The 25,849-nt window shown below is 41.3% G+C and overlaps 2 protein-coding genes across 2 annotated transcripts; one reads left to right on the plus strand and one right to left on the minus strand.

The window, feature by feature from the left end:
• Positions 1-281: 281 nt before the first annotated feature.
• On the minus strand, positions 282-8,756 carry zgc:103759 (U8 snoRNA-decapping enzyme). The gene is made up of 5 exons (XM_030733917.1): positions 8,667-8,756; positions 5,239-5,370; positions 5,076-5,116; positions 1,223-1,460; positions 282-1,132 (listed from the first exon to the last, which is right to left on the minus strand). The coding sequence occupies exons 2-5, from the start codon at positions 5,368-5,370 to the stop codon at positions 887-889; spliced, it is 657 nt and encodes a 218-aa protein (XP_030589777.1). The 5' UTR covers positions 8,667-8,756; the 3' UTR covers positions 282-886.
• Positions 8,757-8,869: 113 nt separating this feature from the next.
• gss (glutathione synthetase) lies at positions 8,870-25,546 on the plus strand. Its single transcript, XM_030734825.1, has 13 exons — positions 8,870-9,135; positions 9,330-9,471; positions 11,502-11,647; positions 12,050-12,125; positions 13,033-13,172; positions 13,898-14,014; positions 14,371-14,451; positions 14,563-14,640; positions 15,439-15,508; positions 17,344-17,538; positions 17,664-17,745; positions 23,895-24,084; positions 24,351-25,546. Exons 2-13 carry the CDS (start codon positions 9,340-9,342, stop codon positions 24,472-24,474), a joined length of 1,431 nt encoding a protein of 476 aa, XP_030590685.1. The 5' UTR covers positions 8,870-9,135; positions 9,330-9,339; the 3' UTR covers positions 24,475-25,546.
• The last annotated feature ends 303 nt before the right edge of the window (positions 25,547-25,849 follow it).

Below are 25,849 nucleotides of genomic sequence, written 5' to 3' on the forward strand. Positions count from 1 at the left end.
TCATTATCAATACCGGCAGATAAAGAAAACCACAGGATGCTTATGCAATGCCATATAAGGTAGCCCTGAATCTTTTGTTGCTTCACTGTATGCTGTGTGGCATTTCTGACAGAAGGATATGAGATAGGCATCAAAACTGCTTCTAGAATTGAAGAAATGTCATCTTCTCCACCACATAAAAATGTATGTGTATATTACAATAAAAATTGCTCTTGCATCTTATAATTAGTATCTAAATGTTGCCGTTAGAAAGGAGAGAAATGACAGGAAAGACTCAAAAGTGATGGGCAGTGTAAACAGCTTTATTTCCATTAATTGTAAAGGAGCTGATAATGTTTTGCCCCAAAGTGTTTGGTGCACAGTATGCAATTATGAGTCATCAACTCAGAGTCAGCATGACAGCATGTGTGTGAGTGTGGAGGATTAAGTGTGAGACTGTGCTGCGGACGGTCAGAGCACAGGGTTAGTTCAGGCAGGCCACGAAATCAAGCTCGGCCACACTCCCGGCACATCAGCTGATTTCAACCCCAGCCTACTGCAGGTGAAGGCTCATCTGAGACCTGTCTACACATCCAACTGGCAAATCTCAAATAGGGCACACTATTTAAACTGGCTCGGTCTGCCCAAGGTTAATTTGCTCTACAAGCTGCTTTGGAACCCACCTCCTCCTCCTTTCATGCTGTGTCTGACTTAATCAGTGTCATATCTGTAGTCCTTAATACCTGCTCTGCTATGTGCTGCTGCTCTCCCTCCTTTGGCTTTTCGTGCGTATATATGGCAGGGAGGTGCCGGAATATAAGTTACAGCAGATGGAAATATTTTCACGAGTAGTCCAGATGGAACTGTATCTACATTTTGAGAAGATGTGCCCATGCAGGTGTGTTTTTCAAAACCGTTTCCTCCTTTCCTCCATCAGTGCCAGGGCTGCTTCCAGGTCTTGTTTAGTGTGCGCATGAGTCTTCAGAGAGTGTGTCAGGGCTTTGTGCAACTCCCCGGGGGTGACCAAGTTGAAGCGCAGCATTGCGTCGACCAGCTGGGAGCGAGCGCTGCCAATGAAAGAGTGCGACAGGAAGGAGGCGAGGCCTCCTCCGCCTTTTGTGGTGTAGAGAGGGACTCTGATCATTCCCAGAACCTAGAGTGAGGTGAAGAAAGTAGGTGGTGAGGATCGGAGCATGAGATCAGGTAAATCGCTGCAATCAGTCATTCTAGAAGGACACATTACCTCCAGACCATGATCTGCTGCAGTGGAGGCAGCTGCCCTCTCCACCTCCCTAATCTGCTCTTCATCCATCTTCTTCACGTAGAAGTGAGTGATAAGATGTGAGGAGGAGGAGGAGGAAGCAGGGGCAAAGCAAGAATCCACATGATCTTCAACAGATATTGGCAAAGCCAGGCCCAGCTCTTCTGACAATTCCCTGGTAAGCCCCGACTCAAGGGTCTCCTTTGAAGGGTTAACAAGCCTGAAGTGTGGGACTCAAAGGTCAGCAAGAGATATGAAAGTAGATAAACGCTGTCAGAGGCATTGTTCTCCTGAGACTTAAATCACACTAAACAGAAAAATTTATTTAATTTAGCCCAAAATTAGTTTGCCCAGGTGGTGGTGCTGCCCACTCCTGCATCAAGTCATCAGATCTTGAGTCTCATGTTAGAAATGGGTGAAAATATAGTAAGAAAAGCTAAAGCTAAATTGTTACAATAAAAATATACCAGACATATGGATTAAATGTACAGAGACTAAAGGAATACCGTTTCATTGTGTTTGACAGAATATTTGGGAAAGAGATCAGAGCGACTACATCACAGGAAGCAATTTATAGTTGGTTTATATCCAGAACACAATTATAACATGAGCATAACAGTAATGCTTCAGTGTTTTAAATGCCTAAAAGATAATCACTTTGGATATTTTTTTAATCATTTCAGAGCAATATTCAGACTTCTATTAAAATCTCTTTGATAAGTTTAGGTGTTTCTTACTGCTGCCAGAGTGTCTGAGTGTTGGTCAACATTTAGAAAGACATGTTACTGTTCTCACCAGCAGAATACCAACAACCAAGAGCAGCTCTTTAGAGATGTTCTTAACTCTTGTAAATGTCACTGGAACAGACAGAAAAGGCCACTTGCTGTCATGCAATTAACTGAAGTGAGCACTGCTTTTACATCTATTGTGTCTCAGCAGGTTACTCACTAACAATGTGATCTAAAAGAAAACATGAATCAGACCAGGCCACCTTCTTCCATTGTTCTGTGGTCCAGTTCTGATGCTCACGTGCCCATTGTTGGTGCTTGGAAGGTGAGAGGGGTCAGCATGGGCACCCTGACTGGTCTGCACCCCCATACACAACACACGGTGTATTCTGACACCCTTCTATCAGAACCATTATGAACTTTTTCAGCAATTTGAGCTACAGCAGCTCGTTTGTTGCATCAGGCCACACGGGTCAGCCTTCGCTCCCCTCTTCATTGGCTCCCTGTTAAATCCAGAATGAAATATAAAATCCTTCTTCTCACATACAAGGTCTTGAATAATCAGACCCCATCTTATCCTAAAGACCTCATAGTACCATATCACCCCAATAGAGCACTTCGCTCTCAGCCTGCTGGCTTACTTGTGGTTCCTAGGACATTTAGGAGTACAATGGGAGGCAGAGCCTTCAGCTTTCAGGCCCCTCTTCTGTGGAACCAGCTCCCAGCTTGGATTCAGGAGACAGGCACCCTCTCTATTTTCAAGATTAGGCTTAAAACTTTGCTCTTATAGTTAGGGCTGGATCAGGTGACCCTGAACCATCCTTTAGTTACGCTGCTATAGGCCTACGCTGCTGGGGGGTGCTGGAGTGTTTCTTTTCATTCCCCTCTTTTCACTCTGTTTATACACTATGTATGGTCTTTACCTTACAGTATAAAGCACCTTGAGGCAACTGTTGTGATTTGGTGCTATATAAATAAAACTGAATATAATCATCTACTTTTTGATAGCCCTCAGACAGTTTTTCTACTAGGCCAGAAAAAGATGACCATATTAGTGAAATTCCTTAAGGCACATCAAGCTACCTGTAAGAACAGCAGCCCCACCCCTCTGCTGTTACACCTTTTGTTTGCAAGGGGCAATAAGAAGAAAGTTGGCCTTAAGGGAAAGGAGCTGAAACTGCAGCTGGGGCTCAGTTTAAGATGCATGAATATTTAAAATATATGTATTGTGCAAAGCTACTCTAGTACCCCCCCCCCCCCCCCCCCCCCCCCAAAAAAAACTGGGAAAAATAGAATAGGGCCCCTTTAATGATATGATAATGAACATCAGTCCCCACTAGAGTGTGCTGCACTCTCCTTTTAGTATCAGGTGTCCAGTGCAGAGAGAGCTGTGGTTCAAATAAGTGACCCCCCCTGAGTTTCAGATGATTTTCCACTTCCTATTTGGCACTGCTGCAGAGGGTGGTGACCCAGAAGCTGCCTACAACAACTATAAACCTAAAAATCGTCATGAAATGCAGTGACATACTATGTCAACACATACAATAACATGAAAGAGTATTAGAAAACATTTTTCTTCAAGAAATACAGCTGTTCTCAGAGTTGGGTGCAGGTTCTATGACCACCTTTCAAGACAACAGCACTGCAGTAAACAAATGTGTGGAACACTCTGCTCTAATGTATTACTGGTATCATCTCAAACTATGAATCAGCCAATTCACTGTTTCTTAGACTGGTCTATATGAGAAAAGGAGAAGTTAAAAGATAATCCAATGCAGAGTGAGTCACAGTGCCAACAGGCTGCTGCTTAGCACGTATAACCATCACCATCTTAGTTTATCATTCTGAAAATAAACATTACTAGTTTTGCTGATACAGCATTTAGTCATAAACCAAAGTATATTTAAAATTTGAGCTGATGATGGCCACTGATAAGTGAATAGACTGCCCCCATAGGGGACACTAATGACTGTTCCAAACTGCGTATCAGAATTAGCACCTCCAAGTCTGAGACCATGGTCCTCAAGTGGAAAAGCGTGGAGTGCTCAATCCAGGTCAGGGACAAGTAGCTGCCCTAAGTGGAGGATTAAGTATTTGGGGATCTTGTTCAAAAGCAGGAGGAGAGTGAAGCAGGAGATTAACTGATGGATTGATGCATCACCTGCAGTGATGTGAATACTGTACAGGTATTTTGTGGTAAAGAAAGAACTGAGTGTGAAAGCAAACCTATCAATTTACTCGAGCTATGTTTCTACCCTCACTTAGGTAGTGGCCGGGGAGAGGGAAGGCATCTGAGCATCTCTACTGTCACCCCAAAAGAGGATGGATGGATGGATGGATGTCACAAGCATGCAAAAAGTATGTGAAGCTCATGGATGCTACAAGAAAAGTCAAAGGATCCCTTAAGTTAGTAACATTTATCTTGTGGGGCCCATGATCAAGTCTAATAGCTGAAGTAAGTAGCAGACCAAACTTACACAGCAATAACAGTATTTTTGATGTTTAATTGCTATTCAAAGTACCAGACTGATTGACTCATCATCAGTGAAAGTTTTTGGAAGATTTCTTCATATATCAACTGCAACATTATATTAAAACCAGAGATTAGTGAGATAATATGTAGTTGTATCAGTAGATTTGTCCACTGTTACCTTTGCTGATGCACTTTTCCCCTTTTTTGCATATGTCGCTATCATTTTTCAGACCTGTCGTATTGACTCGTTATATAATTTCACTGCTTTGGCAAATGAAACATTACAGATTCTGGCAGCGACTACAGAAAATCACAAATACAAAGGCGCAGGTGATTCATTTAGCAGAATACTAATTAAGCAGTATGAGACAATCTCAATTTTGACAAAGAGGGGTTTAAGGCAAGATAAAGTACCATAAATAAGAACCTGTCAGGCACATTTTACTGTCTTTGATCCTTGCAGGACAAGTATTGTAACATCAATGTATGAATGTTTTTCAGAGCTATAAAGGATTTTTTTTCTTTTTTACTCTTTTGGTGGGGCTCTTCTGTGAAGGAAAAGAGTGATTTACAAACCAAACGTTAAATGTACCTATGCTTATAAGCAACAAAAGTAGCACCAGGAAAGACTCACCCGCCAGGGAAACCCAGCAGACCGTCAAAGCGCATCTGCATCTGTGGGAAGTGATAGACACACAGAAATATGCCTGTTTAGTCAAAGAGGCAGATATGTAAAGGCGTGTGTCATTTGAGCATACACATACTCAAACATGTCAGTACACACACACACACCTCACCAGTATGATATGTTTGATGGGAATTCTCCCAAACAGCTGAGCTTTCGTGTCAGCGTAGAGCATCACATGGCACGCATGCCTGCAGCCCGAGCATGCCAATGCCTCCGCCCTCGACAGCTGTCCACTCGCCATCTACAAGCATACACACAAACAGTACAAAAATTATGCAGGCACAGTTCAGTGCTTCCTGATCACACTGGCTGACTGCCCTCTCTTTTCATGCACTACCAAAGTGACATCATCCCAGTGCTTTTTATCATTTGTTCTCCCTCATATGCTGAGTCAACAGACCTTAATGACACCTACTGGTAAGGAGGCCTGTGGGCTTGCATGCACAAAAAAACCAAAAACAAAACACAAGCTAGAAGCTAGAAGTGAAGATCTCAGTGACTATATGGCTATGACTTGCATTGAGAAAGCTTTAGCTCCCTCTGCTGGGGTGGAGTAGGCTGTCAAGTGGGGACATCCCTGTTCCACAGTGAACTTTTCTTCAAAATGTGTTGATGCTTATGGTGTCAGTTTCAGTCCTTTATACTTTGGTCTGTAACCAAAATATAAGCAAAAAGGATGATGGTTCCTAAATCCTCAGCAACCAGAGCTAGTGATTGGCATGGGCCAACCACATGGATGCTTAGTGCACCACAGACTAGAGGAGCACTACAGAGAAGCACCAATCAAGTGTCATTGAGACAGAATATTTTTAGCCAAAGCTAATAATGAACAACATTAATCTACGCTCTAAAATTAAGATTTCATGAATGTAGGTGTACCCTGCGTCTTGCCCTATGACAGCTGGGATGCCCCCACCCCAAAAGGATAAGCAGAAGAGAATGGATGGATGCATGGATGGATGGAATGTAGATGCATTATCGCCACCTTCTGGTAGTGGTAGCATATTGCATTCAAACAGGTGCCATTAAAACAGGGTGAACCAGAGGAACACTCGGAGCACATACCTGGCCCACCCTAAACTGTCTATGTGCTGATCCTACACCCAGTATTGTCATACGCCATCATAAATTACACTTTTATTGTTATTTGCATTCTTGTTTTTCAATTTAAAACAGAAAACTGCAACAGTAATTGTTATACCTGAGCACCAAATTTCATCACCATAAATGAAAACTCCACTGAGATGTGAATTTTAAAATTTTGCCAATGATGAGAGAGGGGAATTTGTTAAATTTTTAGTGACCTTCTTCTTGAGCCCCTAAGGAATATTTGGTCAGCTTTCTTCCTTTTTCCAATTTTCCTGCTCAAATTCAAAGTCATTACTTGCAGCAGTGATTACTGTATCATTATTGCAAGCATGGATGTTTGCCAGATTCTTAGCTGTCTCAACAAAAAACAAAAACAAAAAAAAACAACCTAACTAAGACCCCAGGAGACAATAACGGGCATTACCTCAGTAGTTTATCAACTTTTGCTGTTAAGTCAAGCTTCCTGGTTCAGGTTCATCTAAATTACTAAGAAACTAGGTCATGTAGCCTATACATTGATCAAGCACAGCATTATGACAACCTCTCTAATATTGTGTTGGTCCCCTTTTACTGCCAAAACAGCAACATCAAGACATGGACTCCGCTAGACCCCTGAAGGTGTGCTGTGGTACCTGCACCAAGATGTTAGTAACAGGTCCTTTAAATCCTGTAAGCTGAAAGGCGAAGCCTCCATGGATCAGACTTGTCCAGCACATCCCACAGATGCTCGATTACATTGAGATCTGGGGAATTTGGAGGCCAAGTCAACAACTCAAACTCATTGTTGTGCACCTCACACCATTCCTGAACAACTGTTGGTTTGTGGCAGGGCGTATTATCCTGCTGAAAGAGGCCAAACCCATCAATTAATACTGTTCCCGTGAAAGGGTGTACATGGTAGGTAGGTGGTATGTGTCAAAGTAACATCCACTTGAATGGCAGGAACCAAGGTTTCCCAGCAGAATATGACCTAAAGCAGGGATCCTCAAATCCAGGCCTCGAGGTCCAGTGTCCTGCAGGTTTTAGATGTGTCTCTGCTTCAACACACCTGAGTCAAATATAGAAGTCATTAGCAGGACTCTGGAGAACTTGACTGCACACTGAGGAGGTAATTCAGCCATTTGATTCAGGTGTGTTGGATCAGCGATACATCTAAAACCTGCAGGACACCGGCCCTCGAGGCCTGGATTTGAGGATGCCTGACCTAAAGTGTCACACTGCCTCCGCCAGCTTGCCTTCCCATAGTGCACTCTGGTGCCAGGTGTTCCCCAGGTAAGCCACGCCCATGCACCCAGCCATCCACAAGATGTAAAAGAATATGTGATTCATCAAACCAGGCCACCTTCTGCCATTGCTCCATGGTCCAGTTCTGATGCACACATGCTCATTGTTGGTGCTTTCAGTAGTGGGCAGGGGTCAGCAGCTATGCAGTCCCACGCAACAAACTGTGATGCACTGTGACGCCTTTCTATCAGAAGCAGCATTAACTTTTTCAGCAATTTGAGATGCAGTAGCTTGGCTGTTGGCCCAGAGGTAGGTAGAAGCTGCAATCAGTTTTTTGCAATGACTTTTACATCTTTTATTATCCTTTATGTATCCAGGTAAAAAGTGTCACTGATACTAAACATGTCTTTTTCAAGAGCAATCTGGACAAAAAGGACTAGATTGATATTTATAATGTAGGTACAATAACGCAGATTCAAAGATACTTGCAAAAACAGGTAATTTCTTTATTTTAGAACCCCTTAACAAATCCTGTTGACTACAGTCTATTTACCAATATAAGCAAAGATATTACACATTAAATAAACAAACAAACAAAAACCAGCAACATCGGAAATCACTTTTTTTGCCACCACTCCGGGAACACCCCACGAGAGCTGCAGTTTTGGAGACGCTCTGACCCAGTTATCTAGCCGTCACAGTTTGGCCTGTGTCAAACTCGCTAAAATCATTACGCTTGCCCATTTTTCCTGCTTCTAACGCATAAACTTTGAGAACACAATGTTCACTTGCTCCATAATATATCCCACTCACAAGTGCCACGCAGAAGAGATAATCAGTGTTATTCACTTCACCTGTCAGTGGTCATAATGTCGCTGTATGTTCATGTAGCTGCGTGAGGGGGTGGGGGCAGCAAATAATAATGTTTATCATGCTAAAATGCGTGAAGGCTGGGTAAACACGGTAATCTGTCATTATAAACATGTGAGCATATTTCCCTCGCATGATTAAGTCCTCATGTAATTAGACTCCTCCGGTCAACTGGTTTAATGGTTTAATAAGACCACTCTTATTATACTTTATAAATGACTTTTTGAACATTTTCACGTCGTAAATGAAGGCGAAGGCCGCGTAGTATTATTATTTTCGGCCGAACAACACTGCTACTTACTACTAATGAAAAATGACGCCAAACCGCTTTTCTTATAAGTCACACAGATTTACCTCAGGTCTGTATCACATGCTGTGTCATTCTTCGGTCAGCACTTTCAGAAGAACAGCGTCAATAGGAGCCTCTTCACAGCCGAGCCAGCCCTTTACATTTTTTCTGTTGATGTTCGCGGCTTTGATTGGCTGAGCGAAGCAGGTGGTTCGGCTTAGCCAATACCAGGTCAGGGCCGACCAATCAGCTTCGCTGAGAGAGTTACCGTTCAGCCGGGTTGTTTCTTTCCACACACCGCTGGTTATTACATGTGTACAGTATACTTCAGATAGGTCTTGTAGCCTTTGAGAGGATAGAAGTGTACTGTCGGAGGTAAAGAGTGGCCGCTACGTATTAGTGTGAAAATATTTGATAAGGATACAGTCCGGGGAGCTTTCTAAGGTAAAGGTTGATTAGCTAACTAGCTTCTACAACCAGTGACTGATAACGGACGGCGTTGAACTCGTAACTACCTGGTTAAAACCTAAGCAGGTAAGTCCACATGTTGTTTTCATGTTATACAAGGACCTATTACGCGAGTATTACACAAAACAATTATGTGCAGTTTTAACGTTACTTTTCATTTATGACGTGTTTATTTGTAGTTATTTTTATTCATGTACTGCAGTGTACTGCAGAGGTAACGTAATAGAGGCATTAATATTATTGTTGTTTTAATCCTTCAGGTGAGTCAGAATGGCCCAGGGGATCCCAGACGAGCTGCTGACGAACTCTGATTTGATAAAAGAGCTGGCAGAGGAGGCAAAAGACTCAGCGCTGACACGGGGTGTCCTAATGAGGCTCCAGGAGACCCCCAACTCATCTGAGGTGTGAATTATACACACATGCACACTGTCAGTTATTTAATCCAAGCAAGTGTATTCTTAGCATTCAACACAACACATGCTGGTCATCACAGTGCTGACAGTTACTGTCTGAACAGCCAAATAGTATCTGACACAGATGGAAACACTGAGTATATGTAATAACTACTCCATTGCTTACTTATAATTAAAATAAAACAATTATAAATTCCAGCTGGAAACACAAATCCCTTTGGATTCTATCAGGAAGAGCATCCGAAGGGATTCATGTCTCTGGCTGGAACCAAATCCTTGTGACAAAGGAGCAGCTGAAAGCAGCTTATTGATTTAAAGTGGCCAATGTTTGAGCAGATCTGGGCCTTTACTATGAAGCTTGATCTGGGGCTCAGTGAGATGACTTCAGGTTTAACACTGGGCTTTCAGGGTTACAAAGTGAACGTGGTTCCTTTCTTACAAGGCTGCATCACCATCTCAACTAATGCTGCATGCCTGCTCTGGAGCATGTTGCATTCAAGATCGATACACACAAAAGCACTGCCTATTGACTCAACTCTGTGGAAAATAGTATCAGAATTCCTAGAAGACCTCATGGAGCTCGGCGTAGTTTTAGAGACTGTCGAAAGTTTTTGTCTTTTTCTGACACACATCAAGGAGATTGTAGATTGATAGAAGCAGCTTTGTTTCTTGCTTTTCCCCAGTTTGCTACAAGCCCTTTTATGCATTTTTCATTGTTGTAAAAGCCTTAGTATAGTGATATAATCTTAAAAAGGGAGTGTGTACTTGTGGACCTTATATAAAATGTCCACCCATGTACAGGTTTGAATTCTATTATATTTGTTCTTTTCTTGCCCTGCCCCACGACTGCAGCTGAAAGAATAAAGCCTACAGACCAGGAAAATACTTTTATCTAAATGTTAATAACAATGTCATAGATGCATCTACTAAAAATCTCAGCAATCATGACCTCAATGTCAGAAAACATGACCTCTGACTTTGACCTTGACTGACATGGTTTATTATCATTTTCATAATAATAAATAATCCTTCTGCTGTCAGATTGCTGTAACAGTCCAACAGCAGAAGTGTTAAAAGATGCTCCACGCTTATTGTTTCATTTTTGAGTTTTTGCCTTTTATGTGAACATGGGCTGGACTGTTCTGTCAATATTACCGCAATTTGTAGTCAAAATGATGATGAGGTTCAAAGGTCAAATGGTGCATAGGTTTAAGTGTTTAATTTTTTTGATTATTTGTTACCAATTACAAATAAGGAGAGCTGATGTGTTTAAATAGGCCTTTGACAAATAACAGGCCATTGCATATTTTGTCAAAGGCCTATTCAAGCAGTGTAATCACTGTTTGGTCATGTGTACTGACATGACAATGCAGGAAAGAATACACTGTGATTAAGAGAGCATTCAAACATTAAGGCTTAATGAATTCTGGTGACGTAGGTGTTTCAGAGGTGACCCAGCAGGCAGGGATTTTTTTTTTTTTTTTACTTTTTACAATGATAAGCATTTGTGGCTGCTGTGACATGTAAAATCTGGGTTTTTAAGTGATTGTGAAAGTTACTTAATAAAAAAAACTATAACCGGGGTGCATCCCATTAAGATCTGTGGCGACCTGGTAATGATCTGTTCTAGTACTTGTACTTCCAGGAGATGTGTGCTACCTAACTGCCAGCAAACTAAAAAACTAACAAAAAAACACTTAATTTGAGTTTAAATCAGTGAATTTGTGGGCTTTGTTTCAGCATCTTTGGCAGAATACATAGTAATAAATCAAATAACAGAGGCCATGACTCCATACCAGCGGGCTGTTAAACCACTGCTGATAAAACAGGCGTGTTTAATGTGAAGTCATGTTAGGAATTTGTTCTGCTTTAGGGCACAGGATTTCAGAGAGATCTTTATTAAGCCTGTGTCCAAATGCTTAATTCCATTCCTCACATGCCATCTCCAGTGTTTGTCAAGCATTTTTTTTTTTTTCCTGGTCAGCAGTCTTGTCTCACATTTTACAACTTGTTTTTCAGGTGGTGTCCTTTGCTCCATTCACACTGTTCCCCACACCTGTGCCTAAAGCTGTGTTCCTCCAGGCTCTGGCAGTGCAAACACACTACAACACCCTGGTGGACAAGATCAGCCAGGATGCAGACTTCCTACAAGAGGCTTTGACTAGGTAGGATCCAATATGAGCTCCTGTAATATAGTTTGGAAGAGAAAACTGTTGGCAAAAGTCATATTATGGCTACATTCTCTGAGGTGGTCTGTCTTCAAATTACCTGTTAGTTTAATTTAAATTGAATGCACTGTGATGATAAACCAGGGGTGCCCAAACTTGCGGCCCATGGGCCGTTTCCGGCCCTGCCCCCTACTTCTAGTCCGCGAATTGATGTCAAAAATAAGATACAATTTGGCCGTGGGCCAAATTGTATCTTATTTTTGACATCTTTTGACATTTTTGACATCAATTTGCAAACCGGAAGTAGGGGGGCGGGGTCGGAAGCATCCCGCGGGCCGAGTTTGGGCACCCCTGTGATTATACCTATTGACACGATTTTAACAGTGTCTCTGTTTACAGCACCATTGCTGTGGATGATTTCACTGCAAGGTTGTTCAAGATCCACCAACAGATCCTAAAAGAAGGAAGGTCACAGGTACGTCAGCACAGCCCTGGTGACACATTTTACTTTGGCTGTTTGGGCGCTAAGACCTCGTTGTGTCGCTGAGCACCACAGAGCTGTTTGCTTGCACTTAATAAGGATTCAAGTACTAAAAAGAAAAACCCTGAAACTCAACCAGTTTGTAGTTAAGGAAGATTGAATATGAGTTGTACAAATGGAGAGAAATTTCACCTTACAGGATGTTTACTGTAGTTGTACATATAAAGATGTTTATAGAATTAACATCTTGGGTCGCTACTGCAGGTACTCAGCACAGGTGTGAGGGGGGTAAAGCGTTTACAGCCTGTCAGCCTTTCAGCCCGTCTGCTCCACTGCGGCGTAGACTGTTTTCCATTGCAGAGGTGGTCTGCAATGGAAAGAGGTGGTCTGCACCTCTATGTGCTTGCACACCATGAAAACCTCCCTGTAGGACTTCTTTCAGGGCTGTTTTGGAGGAGAATGGAAAAAAAAAAGGTCAGAAATGAATCGACAAGCTAATTTTTTTTTTTTGGCTTTGTATGCTATCACTTCAATCCTGAGAGATTTTGTCTCAGAAAGAGACAGACAGGAAAGGGGTGAGTGGCAGTAGTGGTATTAGAGCAGCAACTGAAAACTTTTTTTAATTATCAGCTGTTTTGCTCACTAATTTGATGATTAATTGGGTGAATACTTGAAAATGTTTGTCACAGTTTTCTAAAACCCTATGACATCTTTAGATTTGCTGTTGCATATGATGAAGAAAACCAGTAAGTCCTTACAACAGAATAGCTGGGATCATGAAAAATTTTATTGGATTATAAAACTGCAAAATGGTCCAAATGCTCAGGTTTTGATACTATATGCAACAGTATGCATGTCTTGATGATTAGCTCTGAGTGGGGATTCTTTGCCTTCCTTATAGACGATTGTGTTGGGTCTCAATCGGTCTGACTACATGCTGGACCAGAGAGAGAATGGCACGTCATCTCTAAAGCAGATAGAGATCAACACCATTGCGGCCAGTTTTGGAGGCCTTTCATCACACACGCCAGGTTTACACAGGTAAGCAAGTCATTTATGTATCACCTGTAGTCTGTTCTGTTTTGTTTTTATGCAAAACGGGTTAACTACTAGAACTCAGCAGTAACAGCGATCATCACAGCCATCCTTTTAGACAGCTACTTTACCTGTATTAAAAAAAATAATAAATAAACAAACCAAACTAACGTACAGATGGTGCCAGGCTCTTAACCAGTGTGTTTGGGTTTTAATATAGTCATAAACAATATAAAAGTTGGACATATAGTAGCTTCTGTGTCTGAATGAAGCCATTGCAGAAGTTCCTTAAATCTGCATTCTTTTAAATGGCCAACAGGGGGTGACTCTTGCAGAAAAAAAAAAAATATCCTGTTGTGAAAATGGCCCTCAGATAGTAAACATGGGTTTATGGGCTTGATTGAGAGTTTAACATCTTATCAAATACAATATGATGTTAATTTTATTTAAAAAACAAAACAGGGTATGGTTTACCGTGTGATTGACAAGTCGCTACCCTATGGCTTTGCGGCGTCCCTTGGTTTTTCAATTTCAAAACACCCAGAAGACGTCAGCGAAAGTGCTCAACTTAAGGCCTCACAACATGACTGCTGACAAGCCGATGATGTCACAGTGGCTACGTCCATCTTTTATTTACATTCTTTGATTAAGATGAAGATTAACTGGCTGAGACTGAATTATAATGTGCTGTGATTAGGTTTGCTCAGAGTGATTGCAATCTTGCTTGACAGACATATCCTTGAGATGGCCAGCAGGCTGGAGGAGAGCCAGCGTATCCTGGATAATAATCCTGCAGCTGGTCTGGCCAAGGCCATTGCCAAAGTCTGGGAGCTCTATGGATCAGAGAAGTAAGAACAAAATACATCCACTGAGTACATGCCAGACATGCTGTCGATTGACTCATGGTGCCCTTTGCTTTACTCACTTGGTCTAATTATTTCAAAATACACAATTAATTAATTAGTATATCCAGAGTAAAACATCTTGTCAGTGGAGCTGTGTATTCAAATTCTGCTATTATTGGTGCTCAGTCCAACATTACAAAAACCTCAAGTCTTTCCACAGGACAAAAATGGCCAGTGCCGATTTTTATTTGTATTTGGTATCAAAAAGAAAAGGATTTCAGTCAAAATCAAAACAGTCAGAACCAAAGTCCAGAAATCTTTAATCAAAGTGTTTTCAAGTGTAGCTGTTGTCATTACAGAGCAGTCATCATGTTCTTGGTGGAAGAGATCCAAAGAAATGTCTTTGATCAGCGATACATTGAGTATGAACTGTTAAAGAGGTATGTGATGCAGGTGTTACCTGCATATTTTGTTTGGTGTGAAAAGTTAGGCCATCATCTGTAAGCATTTGAAGAGTTGTGCTTTTTACTATCCAACACGCTGCGTTTCAGAAACATTCACTCAATAAGACGGCGGTTTGACAATGTCTTTAAAACAGGCTCTCTTGATCAGGACAAAAGGCTCTTTGTGTAAGTCCATTTCTGTCATATCACAATGCACTGATACATTATTTAAATGTATTATTCTCATATTCATATACAGTGTATCACAAAAGTTAGTACACTCCTCACATTTCTGCAGATATTTAGGTATATCTTTTGATGGGACAACACTGACAAAATGACACTTTGACACAATGAAAAGTAGTCTGTGTGCAGCTTATATAACAGATTTATTCTTCCCTCAAAATAACTGAATATACAGCCATTAATGTCTAAACCAGCGGCAACAAAAGTGAGTACACCCCTAAGAGACTACACCCGTAAATGTCCAAATTGAGCGCTGCTTGTCATTTCCCCTCCAAAATGTCATGTGACTCGTTAGTGTTACTAGGTCTCAGGTGTGCATAGGGAGCAGGTGTGTTCAATTTTGTAGTACAGCTCTCACACTCTCTCATACTGGTCACTGAAAGTTCCAACATGGCAAAGAACTCTCTGAGGATCTTAAAAGACGAATTGTTGCTCTGCATGAAGACTGTTATATAAGCTGCACACAGACTACTTTTCATTGTGTCAAAGTGTCATTTTGTCAGTGTTGTCCCATGAAAAGATATACTTAAATATATGCAGACATGTGAGGGGTGTACTCACTTTTGTGATACACTCTGTGTGCGTGTATTATAATTTTATATATATATATATATATATATATATATATATATATATATATATATATATATATATATATATATATATATATATATAAAAAATACTAATGTTACACATATTAATAGTCCTTAATGTGTCTTTCTGTCACTTTCACTTCAGTGATGGCAAGGAGGTCGCCGTGGTGTATTTCAGGAATGGTTACATGCCTCAGAACTACACTTCTGAACAGGTCTCTACTTTTTACTTTTTGGTTTTAAGAGTATGAGATTTGCAGTCATAATGGAAAATTACATCAAAGAGTTTAGTTGAAAACAGTCAAATGAAACAGACTGGCTTGAAACGATGCGTATTCACAAGAAACTGGAATGTCAGTATCATCCGGTTTATTTCCGTTCCTGATTAGCAACACCGAGTCTCACACTGGTTCACATAAACAGACCTTTGGCACCGTGTCTGTCTGAATGAGTGATTAGAGACTGACACACTTTTTACTGCTCCATATTATCTGCAGCATTGGGTGTAACTTGTAATTTACGGTATATTACATTCATAAGTTTTGACCCGTTAAGCCACTGCAGTTATGTATGCATTCTGCTCACAGGAACAGGAAACAAGTGAGAGAAAACTTTTGAGGACCCTGGAATAAGTAAAAACTTGGTTATGCTACATAAATATCAAATATTAACCAACTGTTGGATACTTAGCTTTTAATTGATTTATATTGGAGCAGGGGCAAAAACTTGATTGGGACATTACTAGTTTGCAAGTTTCAAGCCCAACAGCTGAATCCACTGTCTGAGTGCTCTTTGATCGCGTGACTCTCTGTTGTTCTCCGTCATTCTTCTGTCTGTGTCGGGGGTTAAATGCTCACTATCCCCCAGTCAAAGAAAAACAAACTATTCTTACGCTCTGCTGGTCAATGTTCTTGCTGTTTTATCAGGAATGTCAACCAAGCGAAAGCCTGCACGAAGTACTCTCAAACTGTTTACACATGAAGTACACTGTATTGCCAGAAGTATTTGCTCATCTGTCTTCACACGCATATGAACTTGTGTGATATCCATTCTCAATCCATAGGGTTTAATATGATGTCGGCCCACCCTTTGCAGCTATAACAGCTTCAACTCTTCTGGGAAGTCTTTACACAGGTTTAGGAGTGTTAATGGGAATTTTTGACCATTCTTCCCGAAGCACATTTTTGAGATCAGACACTGATGTTGGATCAGAAGGTCTGGCTCACAGTTTCCGCTCTAATTCATCTCAAAGGTGTTCTGTCAGGTTGAGGTCAGGACTCTGTGCAGGCCAGTCAAGTTCTTCCACACCAAACTCACTCATCCATGTCTTTATGGACCTGCTTTGTGCACTGGTGTGCAGTCATGTTGGAAGAGGAAGGGGCCATCCCCAAACTGTTCCCACAAAGTTGGGAGCATGAAATTGTCCAAAATGTCTTGGTATGCTGAAACATTAAGAGTTCCTTTCACTGGAACTAAGGGGCCGAGTCCAACTCCTGAAAAACAACCCCACACTATAATCCCCCCTCCACCAAACTTTACACTCAGCACAATGCAGTCAGACAAGTACTGTTCTCCTGGGAAACACCAAACGCAGACTCATCCATCAGATTGTCAGATGAAGAAGTGTGATTTGTCACTCCAGAGAACATGTCTCCGCTGCTCTAGAGTCCAGTGGCAGCGTGCTTCACACCACTGCATCAGAGACTTTGTGCTTGGTGATGTAAGGCTTGGATGCAGCTGCTCAGCCATGGAAACCCATCCCATGAAGCTCTCTGTGCACTGTTTTTGAGCTAATCTGAAGGTCACATGAAGTTTGGAGGTCTGCAGCAGAAAGTTGGTGACCTCTGTGCACGTGCACTATGCACCTCAGCATCTGCTGACCCCGCTCTGTCAGTTTTCCTGGCCTACCACTTCCTGGCTGACTTGCTCTCGTTCCCAATCCCACTAACAGCTGACTGTGGAATATTTAGTAGTAGTGAGGACATTTCATTGAGCTTTTTACAACTGAAATAAATCTAATGATAAATTGTCTGTTGGTTTTCGATTGCAGAGCTGGGATGCTCGTGTTCTGATGGAACGCTCTCGAGCGGTGAAATGTCCAGATATCAGCACTCACCTGGCTGGAACCAAGAAGGTTCAGCAAGTGCTCGCCAGACCTGGAGTCCTGGAGAGGTTCTTCCCGGACCAGCCACAAGTTGTGGAGCAGATCAGGGCGACATTCGCTGGCCTGTACACTCTAGACACGGTGAGAAAATGATTGGAAAATTTGGAAATAGATAATCCTCACCTGGTTGTTGCTGTTTGGTATAAGTAATATCATTCACATTTTATTCTTCTGATTTACTTCTTTGTGGCTGCTGTTGTCTGCAGGGCCCAGAGGGTGACCAAACAGTAGCAATGGCTTTGGCAGCACCAGAACGGTTTGTCTTGAAGCCTCAGCGAGAAGGAGGAGGTACAGAAGGAGGGATAGAAGCACCTTTAAAAGTTTTGCCAGTGTAGCAAATGCTGAAACTCCCATTTTATTGCTTGCCATTTGTTAATGAGGGAAGTGTAAGCATTACATGAATCTGCACACACATGGAGTGTTTGCTTGCCTTCCGTGTGTGAGCAGCCTGAGTCAACAGTGATGAGACACACACAACTGTCCTGTCCTGCTGTTTTGCACTATTGTATGTACTGTTTTACCATCAAAGATAATAGTATACACAAGGTACACCTGTGTATAACAATATTAAATATTAAATTGTTTATTGTTTGCTAAATGCATAGGTCAGTATGAGGGCTCACGTTAGCTGGTGCAGTAATTTGACAGCTCTTCTATGATAGTATTTGGGTTGCAGTCTCTTGGATGTAATGCCTACGAGCTGTTATAGCATTTCATTCTAGTTCATAGTGATGAAGAAGATAAGGTGCTGTGCTTGTTTCTTCTTTGTAGTGCTGTTCTTAATATCATATGCATGTGGATCTGGAACTGACAGCTTCTGGAGGCATGACTCCAGTCCACTGGTTCCAGTATCAGACCTACCACATAGAGCAGTGTGTACAGACAGCAGCACTGTGTCTGTCACAGTATCCCCCTCATTCCAGATACCTCCATCTGTCTTTAAAGACTTGGTCTCTTTAACCAGTTTCATGACATCATATGATACATTTATTCATGCTTTATACATTCTTTGTGATCTTAAAATGAGTCAGCCATTCTGTTGGTTTCTGCTGTAAATCATTTATGCCTGATTATCCCATTGCCATTAATATCTGGGAATGTCAAACCAAATCCTGGCCTAGATAATACATATTTGAATACCCCAGCAGCTTTTAAAAAACAAGATGCTCTTGGTTTCTTACATTTAAATGCAGGTAGTCTTGCTGGCAAAATAGATGTGATGTGCATCTGGGGCACAGTCTACTGATGCTGATGTCATTGCCTTGTCTGAGACTTGGTTGAACAAATCAGTGTCTGACAGGCTACAAAGTGTACAGAGCAGGGTTATAATAGTTTTGGATTTTACATTATAGTTTAGTTTTAGTTAGTTTTTACTTTTTTTTCTCTAATTCAGTTAGTTTTAATTAGTTTTCAGAGAGGTTTTGCTCGTTTTTATTAGTTTTTATTTTTGGTTCCATGCTTAGTTTTAGTTAGTTTCAGTATTAGTTTTAGTATTTTCATACCTGATCAGGTGCAAGATTCAAGGCGCAAAAGTGACTATTGTGTAATGAAAACTTGACAAAAGATACAGTTTAAAGAAATATAGTCAACCAACTGTTCACAAGACATGCTAAATTTGTGTAATATTAAGGACACACATGAACATCAGCAAGGAGAAACAAAGAAAAACATGAACTCCCAAACTCAATAAATTCTACAATAAACTCCACAATAAACTTCAGCATCAGTGCAGCAGATTAATAACGCCTACATGTGGTGTTAAACAAAAACAAACTCTTTGAAGGAGTCAAAGGTCAAATCCATCTGCATCCTGATGTTCTCACCACCTGAAGCTGCTTCTGTTTTGGAGCTAGCTTGGTTAGATGCTGCTAATTAAACCTGCAGGGTCTTTGTATATAACCTACGGAAGTGTCCGACCTCATGTCCGCATTTATGCTTGTGTAGCTGGATTGTGTGTGTTAATTACCTTGTGGTCGTGTGCAGGTGTTTGTACTCAAAGAACCTCCATACGGGACTCTGCCGCTTTCTCTGCAGACCGCAGCCATCTTTGCGGACCAGCGCGGTGAGCGCACGCACATGCGCACTCACACAGTTGTCCTGTGGCGCTCCCAGCTTAAACTCGGAGAGCGGAAACAATGATTTCATATCAATCCACAAGGCTTAAAAAAAACCCCCAAAAAACAAGTAAATGAAAGTCAGTTTATCGATAATTTCAGTTAGTTTTAGTTAGTTTTGTAAACTCACAATTCAGTTTTAATTAGTTATCGTTTTTTCCTTTTAATTATAGTTTTTATTTATTTCAGTTAACGACAATGTTTTTTCAATTTCAGTTTTCGTTATTTCGTTCGTTTTCGTTAACTATAATAACCCTGGTACAGAGCTGACCGCCCCAAAAGAGGTGGCGGTATAGCTATATATATTAATAAGTTTCAGGCAAATATGGTGCTCTCAGTGTCAGTGACCAAACAGAATGAGTTTCTGGCTCTTGATCTTGTGGTCACAAACTCACTTAAATTAACAGTAGTCAGCTGCTATAGGACACCATCTGCTGATCGTGGTGCTCTCGCACATAATAGAGCTCTTAGCAGACCAGTGTTCTAGTGAAATCGTAATCGAATTGGTTCCAGCCAGTTTCCAATGATTTCAGAGCATGTTGTGATTCTTCAGTCACCAGTGCAACTCGTCCAAATACCAAAAATCCTGAAAACTTATCATTTGTTGACGTTATTATTACAAATGTCCCTCACAAATATTCAATTGCTTCAGTGACCAGAAAGATAAGCCACGCATAATAACCAAGCGTGACATGAAGCATTTCTCGGAGCAAGTTTTCCAGCATGATCTGCTTTGTTTTGATTTGGGACAGGATTAATCTTATATCAGACGATGATATTGCTTGGAATTCATTTTATGAGACTTTTAGAAATATTGTGGATAAGCATGCTCCTGTAAGAAAGTACAGAAGAAAAGGTTGAAATAACCCATGGTTTACTCCTGACCTCTCAAATCTCCTTCATAGTCACAATCAGGCGTGGGCAAAAGCAAGAAAAACTAAGGACAAGGCAGATTGGCTAGTATTTAGACAGCTTCATAATGCCTGCACTGCTGAATTGAGACAAGCTAAGGCCGATCATTCTCTAACTCAAACATCTAATAATCTTAACAACCCATCTAAATTTTGGGAAAAAAATTAACACTCTCTGAGAAAATAAACAAAACAAAAGCCATGTTGTCTAACACCAATTCCAAATCGAAATCTCTGAGCCTACCTCGAATATCTACATCTCAGGGTACCCAAATTGAGTGTATATCAGAGTACAGATATCTTGGGCTCTTAATAGATACATGTCCTTCTTTTACTCCTCATATTTAACAGTTAGTCAGAAGACTAAAGCTGAACCTGGGCTTTTAATTTCAAGTTGAATTATGTCTTTCAGTTGAGTCAAGGGCACAAAGTCAGTGTTCTTCTAGAACTGGTGACAGCCTGGATAAATGGGGAAATCAGCTGGCCAAATCAAACAGTCTCAGTCAAGTCAAACATACGGCTTCATGTTGAAAAAGAGAACTACAGATGGGATGTTTGCTTTGAGAGTGTTGATGGAGAAGTATAGAGGAGGTCAGAAGGAGCTGCAGTGTCTTTGTGGAGCTAGAGGAAAGCATATGAGAGGGTACCAAGAGAGGAACTGTGGTACTGCATGAAGAAGTCAGGAGTGGCAGAAAAGTTAAATAGCTGGAGTCAACCATCCAAAGCAACAGACAGTGCACAAGAGAGGTACAGTGGCTTAAAAAAGTATTCATACCTCTTGAACTTTTCCATATTTTGTCACATTACAACCACAAACATAAATATATTTCACTGAAATTTAATGTGAAAGACCAACACAAAGTGGTACACAATTGTGAAGTGGAAAGAAAATTATACATGATTCAAAACATTTTTTTAAAAATAAAAAACTGAAAAGTGCGGTGTGCAAAAGTATTGAGCCCCCCTGAGTCAATACTTTGTGGAACCACCTTTTGCTGCAATTACAGCTGCAAGTCTTTTAGGGTATGTCTCCACCAGCTTTGCACATCTAGTGACTGAAATTTTTGCCCATTCTTCTTTGCAAAACAGCTCAAGCTCAGTCAGATTAGATGGAGAGTGTTTGTGAACAGCAGTTTTCAGATCTTGCCACAAATTCTCGATTGGGTTTAGGTCTGGACTTTGACTGGGCCGTTCTAACACATGAATATGTTTGGTTTGAAACCATTCCATTGTAGCCCTGGCTTTATGTTTAGGGTTGTTGTCCTGCTGGAAGGTGAACCTCCGCCCCAGTCTCAAGTCTTTTGCAGACTCCAACAGGTTTTCTTCCAAGATTGCCCTGTATTTGGCTCCATCCATCTTCCTATCAACTCTGACCAACTTCCCTGTCCCTGCTGAAGAGAAGCAGCCCCAGAGCATGATGCTGCCACCACCATATTTGACAGTGGGGATGGTGTGTTCAGAGTGATGTGCAGTGTTAATTCTATGCCACACACAGTGTTTTGCATTTTGGCCAAAAAGTTTAATTTTGGTCTCATCTGACCAAAGCACCTTGTTCCACATGTTTGCTGTGTCCCCAACATGGCTTCTGACAAACTGCAAACAGGACTTTCTATGGTTTCTTTTAACAATGGCTTTCTTCTTTCCACTCTTCCATAAAGACCACATTTGTGCAGTGCACAACTAATAGTTGTCCTGTGGACAGATTCCCCCACCTGAGCTGTGGATCTCTGCATTTCGTCCAGAGTCACCATGAGTCTTGGCTGCATCTCTGATCAGTGCTCTCCTTGTTCGGCCTGTAAGTTTAGGTGGACGGCCTTGTCTCAGTAGGTTTACAGTTCTGCCATACTCTTTCCATTTCCAGATAATGGATTGAACAGTGGGGCAGCACGGTGGCGCAGTGGTTAGCACTGCTGCCTCACAGTTAGAATACTATCTGGAAGGCCTGGGTTTGATTCCACCTTGGCCCAGGCCTCTCCCTCTCTCTGTGTGGAGTTTGCATGTTCTCCCCGTGCTTGCGTGGGTTTCCTCCGGGTACTCCGGTTTCCTCCCACATTCCAAAGACATGCACTTACTGGGGTTAGGTTAATTGGCTATTCTAAATTGCCCATAGGTGTGAATGTGAGTGTGAAAGGTTGTTCGTCTCTCTGTGTTGGCCCTGTGACAGGCTGGCGACCTGTTCCGGGTGTACCCTGCCTCTCGCCCTATGACAGCTGGGATAGGCTCCAGCCCCCCCGCGACCCTGACCAGGATAAGCGGAAGCGAATGGATGGATGGATGGATGGATTGAACAGTGCTGGGCAGCACGGTGGCGCAGTGGTTAGCACTGCTGCCTCACAGTTAGAATACTATCTGGAAGGCCTGGGTTTGATTCCACCTTGGCCCAGGCCTCTCCCTCTCTCTGTGTGGCTCAATACTTTTGCACACTGCACTTTTCAGTTTTTTTAATTGTAAAAAATGTTTTGAATCATGTATAATTTTCGTCCCACTTCACAATTGTATACCACTTTGTGTTGGTCGTTCACATTAAATTCCAGTGAAATATATTTATGTTTGTGGTTGTAATGTGACAAAATATGGAAAAGTTCAAGGGGTATGAATACTTTTGCAAGCCACTGTAAATTAGACATTTAGCAATTTGCTTGTATCAGCAGGCAGGCTAGCATTAGCTAACATAAGCAGTTGCTGGGGGTCAAAACTGAATGAATCAAATACCCAACTGATGACACTAGTTTTTGTCTGTCAGCTGGGCTGGGTCTAGCCAGGTGGGGTTCACTGGATAAAACTTAGTTTCTTCTGGCTAATGTTCACAAAGGTTTGACAAAAGTTACCTCACATGCTAATGCAAATAATTCCTCTTTATGGAATATTCACCTACCAAGCTTCAGTACCTGTTACGAACAAAATCCTAGTTTTTTGCCCTCATGTGGAGTTAGTTTTGGACTATCATATGCTGGGGACCTGATGTTTGTTGAGGTTAATGATTAGTGCACTTTATTTCTAAGCTAATGCTACCTAGTGCTGCTAACTGTTTTTGCAGCAGTAGAGTAAAAGGGATTCGTTGAGGCGAAGCATTCCAACTCATACAGAGAAATCACATCCTTTAATTTTTTTTGTTGAAAATCGATTCCAGGTCTGCGACCCAGAAATCAGCCCACAGGCTGCTAGAGCCAACCGAGAGAGTCAGGCCCAGTCTGAATCTAAAGCTCCTTTAGATTATGCTCACACACTGGAAATATGAGAGCTTTTAATACATGAAAAATCCTACACACAAAACCTTTATGGAAGATGTGTCTGAAACACAGTCAAGCAAACCATCTTTATCAAACATGTCAACCTTGTTTTTATAAAATACTAGTATCTTGTCCATGTCCTCATGATTTATCCATACTTTAGTATAATTTTCTTTTTCCAGGTAACAACATTTATGGATCAGAGCTCTGCCAGGTCCTGGAACAAGTGAAGGACAGTACCGAACGCACGGCCTATATTCTGATGGATAAAATCCATCCCACCCCTGTAAGGAACTACTTGGTGAGACAAGACAGTCCCCTGAAAATAAGCAACTGTCTCAGTGAACTGGGAGTGTTTGGAGCATATATAAGGTATGCCATCACTACTGCACTGATAGTACATGTATTTTCTGTGTGGCTGTTTTGTTAGAAATATTATGTAGATGCTAGATTCTAATGCTAGGGGCATTGTGACTTTAGGAGCATTAACTGATGTTTCTCCTCAAAGCATCATGTCATTGTTTTTGGCCACAGTGGGCAACTTATTTTCAGAAAAAAAAAAAATTTGATATTGACTGGGAGTTACCTTCTTGGGACGACTTTACCAGCATTTGTTGTTGTTCTTTGTTTGCTTACAGGCAGGGTAAAGACATGGTGATGAACGAGTGTGCGGGCCATCTGCTGAGGACCAAGAGCTCCGAACACTCAGACGGGGGCGTCGCAGCAGGAGTGGCCGTGCTGGACAATCCTCTCCTGTTCTGAGATTTCACACTCCTGCGTGCACATATGGACGAAGTTCCTACAGCGCATGAAAACCTGACAGAGGTGATGCAGCAGACAAATGTCTGATGTATCAGGTGTAGCTTTGTTTTGTTTTTTTGGTTTTTTTTTTTTGCAGCAATTACCAAAAACCGTGATTATATGAATTCTGAGTCACCATCTTTTTCCATTTTTAACATGATGATTGTGTTCAGAATGGATTATTTCAGTAACATGTTAAGAACTACTAAATCTTTGTAAGACTGTATTAAAGAACACGTTAAAGGTGATACACATTATGATGTTTTTGTAAAAAGTGTCATTGTCACACTTTCAGGGCTTTATCACTTTTCTTTAGTGAAATATTTTTGATAATATTAGTTTATGTTAGGTTTTTTTTTTTTGAAAGTTATAAGCATGGCAAAATGTGTCTATATTGCCATCTTCTGGCAGTCTGTTGTTACTACACGTGAAGCTTTGATTCCATTGGAAGGATTCAGCACCACCTAGCATCTTTAGACAGCCATCTGGCCTCCCTGTTTGTTAAAAACTGAACTTTTTTTATTAGAGATACTAATCATTAAGTACTGTAATGATTTTGTGTAATTGGATCTGGTTCTTGTTAAAAACATACATCACGTGTTTGCTTCATGTTGATTTTCTGAGGTTAAAGAGCAGTTTCTGTGCTTTCAACACATATCTTTAATCACGATGGTTTAAACTGGAAAAGTGAGCTCCAGGTGAGACTGCACAAAAGAACAAGTGTCCTTAAACTGCATCAGCTGATTACTGATGGTATCTACTGTTTCTATTCTGTGTTTTTCTGACTGAATTTGATGACTAGCAGGAATGTGTTGGTCTATGTGAATACAAGATAGTGTATTTCTGCCGTGTAATACGTGCTTGCCAGTTTGCAATCCCCACTGTGGGTTGCGTAAAAGTTTTTTTGTGACCGGCATTGAAGGGTTAATACTGTGAAATTGTGTAATACAGTGAAACAGTACTTGGTGAAGAGCCATTTGTTTCACCCTTTGGACCAAAAAAACAATATGCAGTATTTTGAGTGAACAAATAAATCGTATGACTGTAAGGCTGCATTTTCATCTCTGTTCATTTACCTCCCTGACTGCAAGCAAATCAGCCCCAGTATGGACTTTAAAAAAACAAAAACAAACACGGTTAATATTGGAGTACTGGAAGGAAATAAACTCTCTTGAGTCTGTAGTGTGGCAGACTCCTGCCTCTTTGGATCTGGTGCTTGGAGCCTCTTGTGCTGCCATGACCAGAGCCTCTGTGCTGGCCTTTTTCAGCCACTGGTAGGATTTCTTGATGTAAGCCACTTCCTTTGTCTGTCGATGGTACATCCCAAGCTGGCCCT

Source organism: Archocentrus centrarchus, chromosome 7 (genome assembly GCF_007364275.1).
Source record: "Archocentrus centrarchus isolate MPI-CPG fArcCen1 chromosome 7, fArcCen1, whole genome shotgun sequence".
Lineage (NCBI taxonomy): Eukaryota > Metazoa > Chordata > Actinopteri > Cichliformes > Cichlidae > Archocentrus > Archocentrus centrarchus.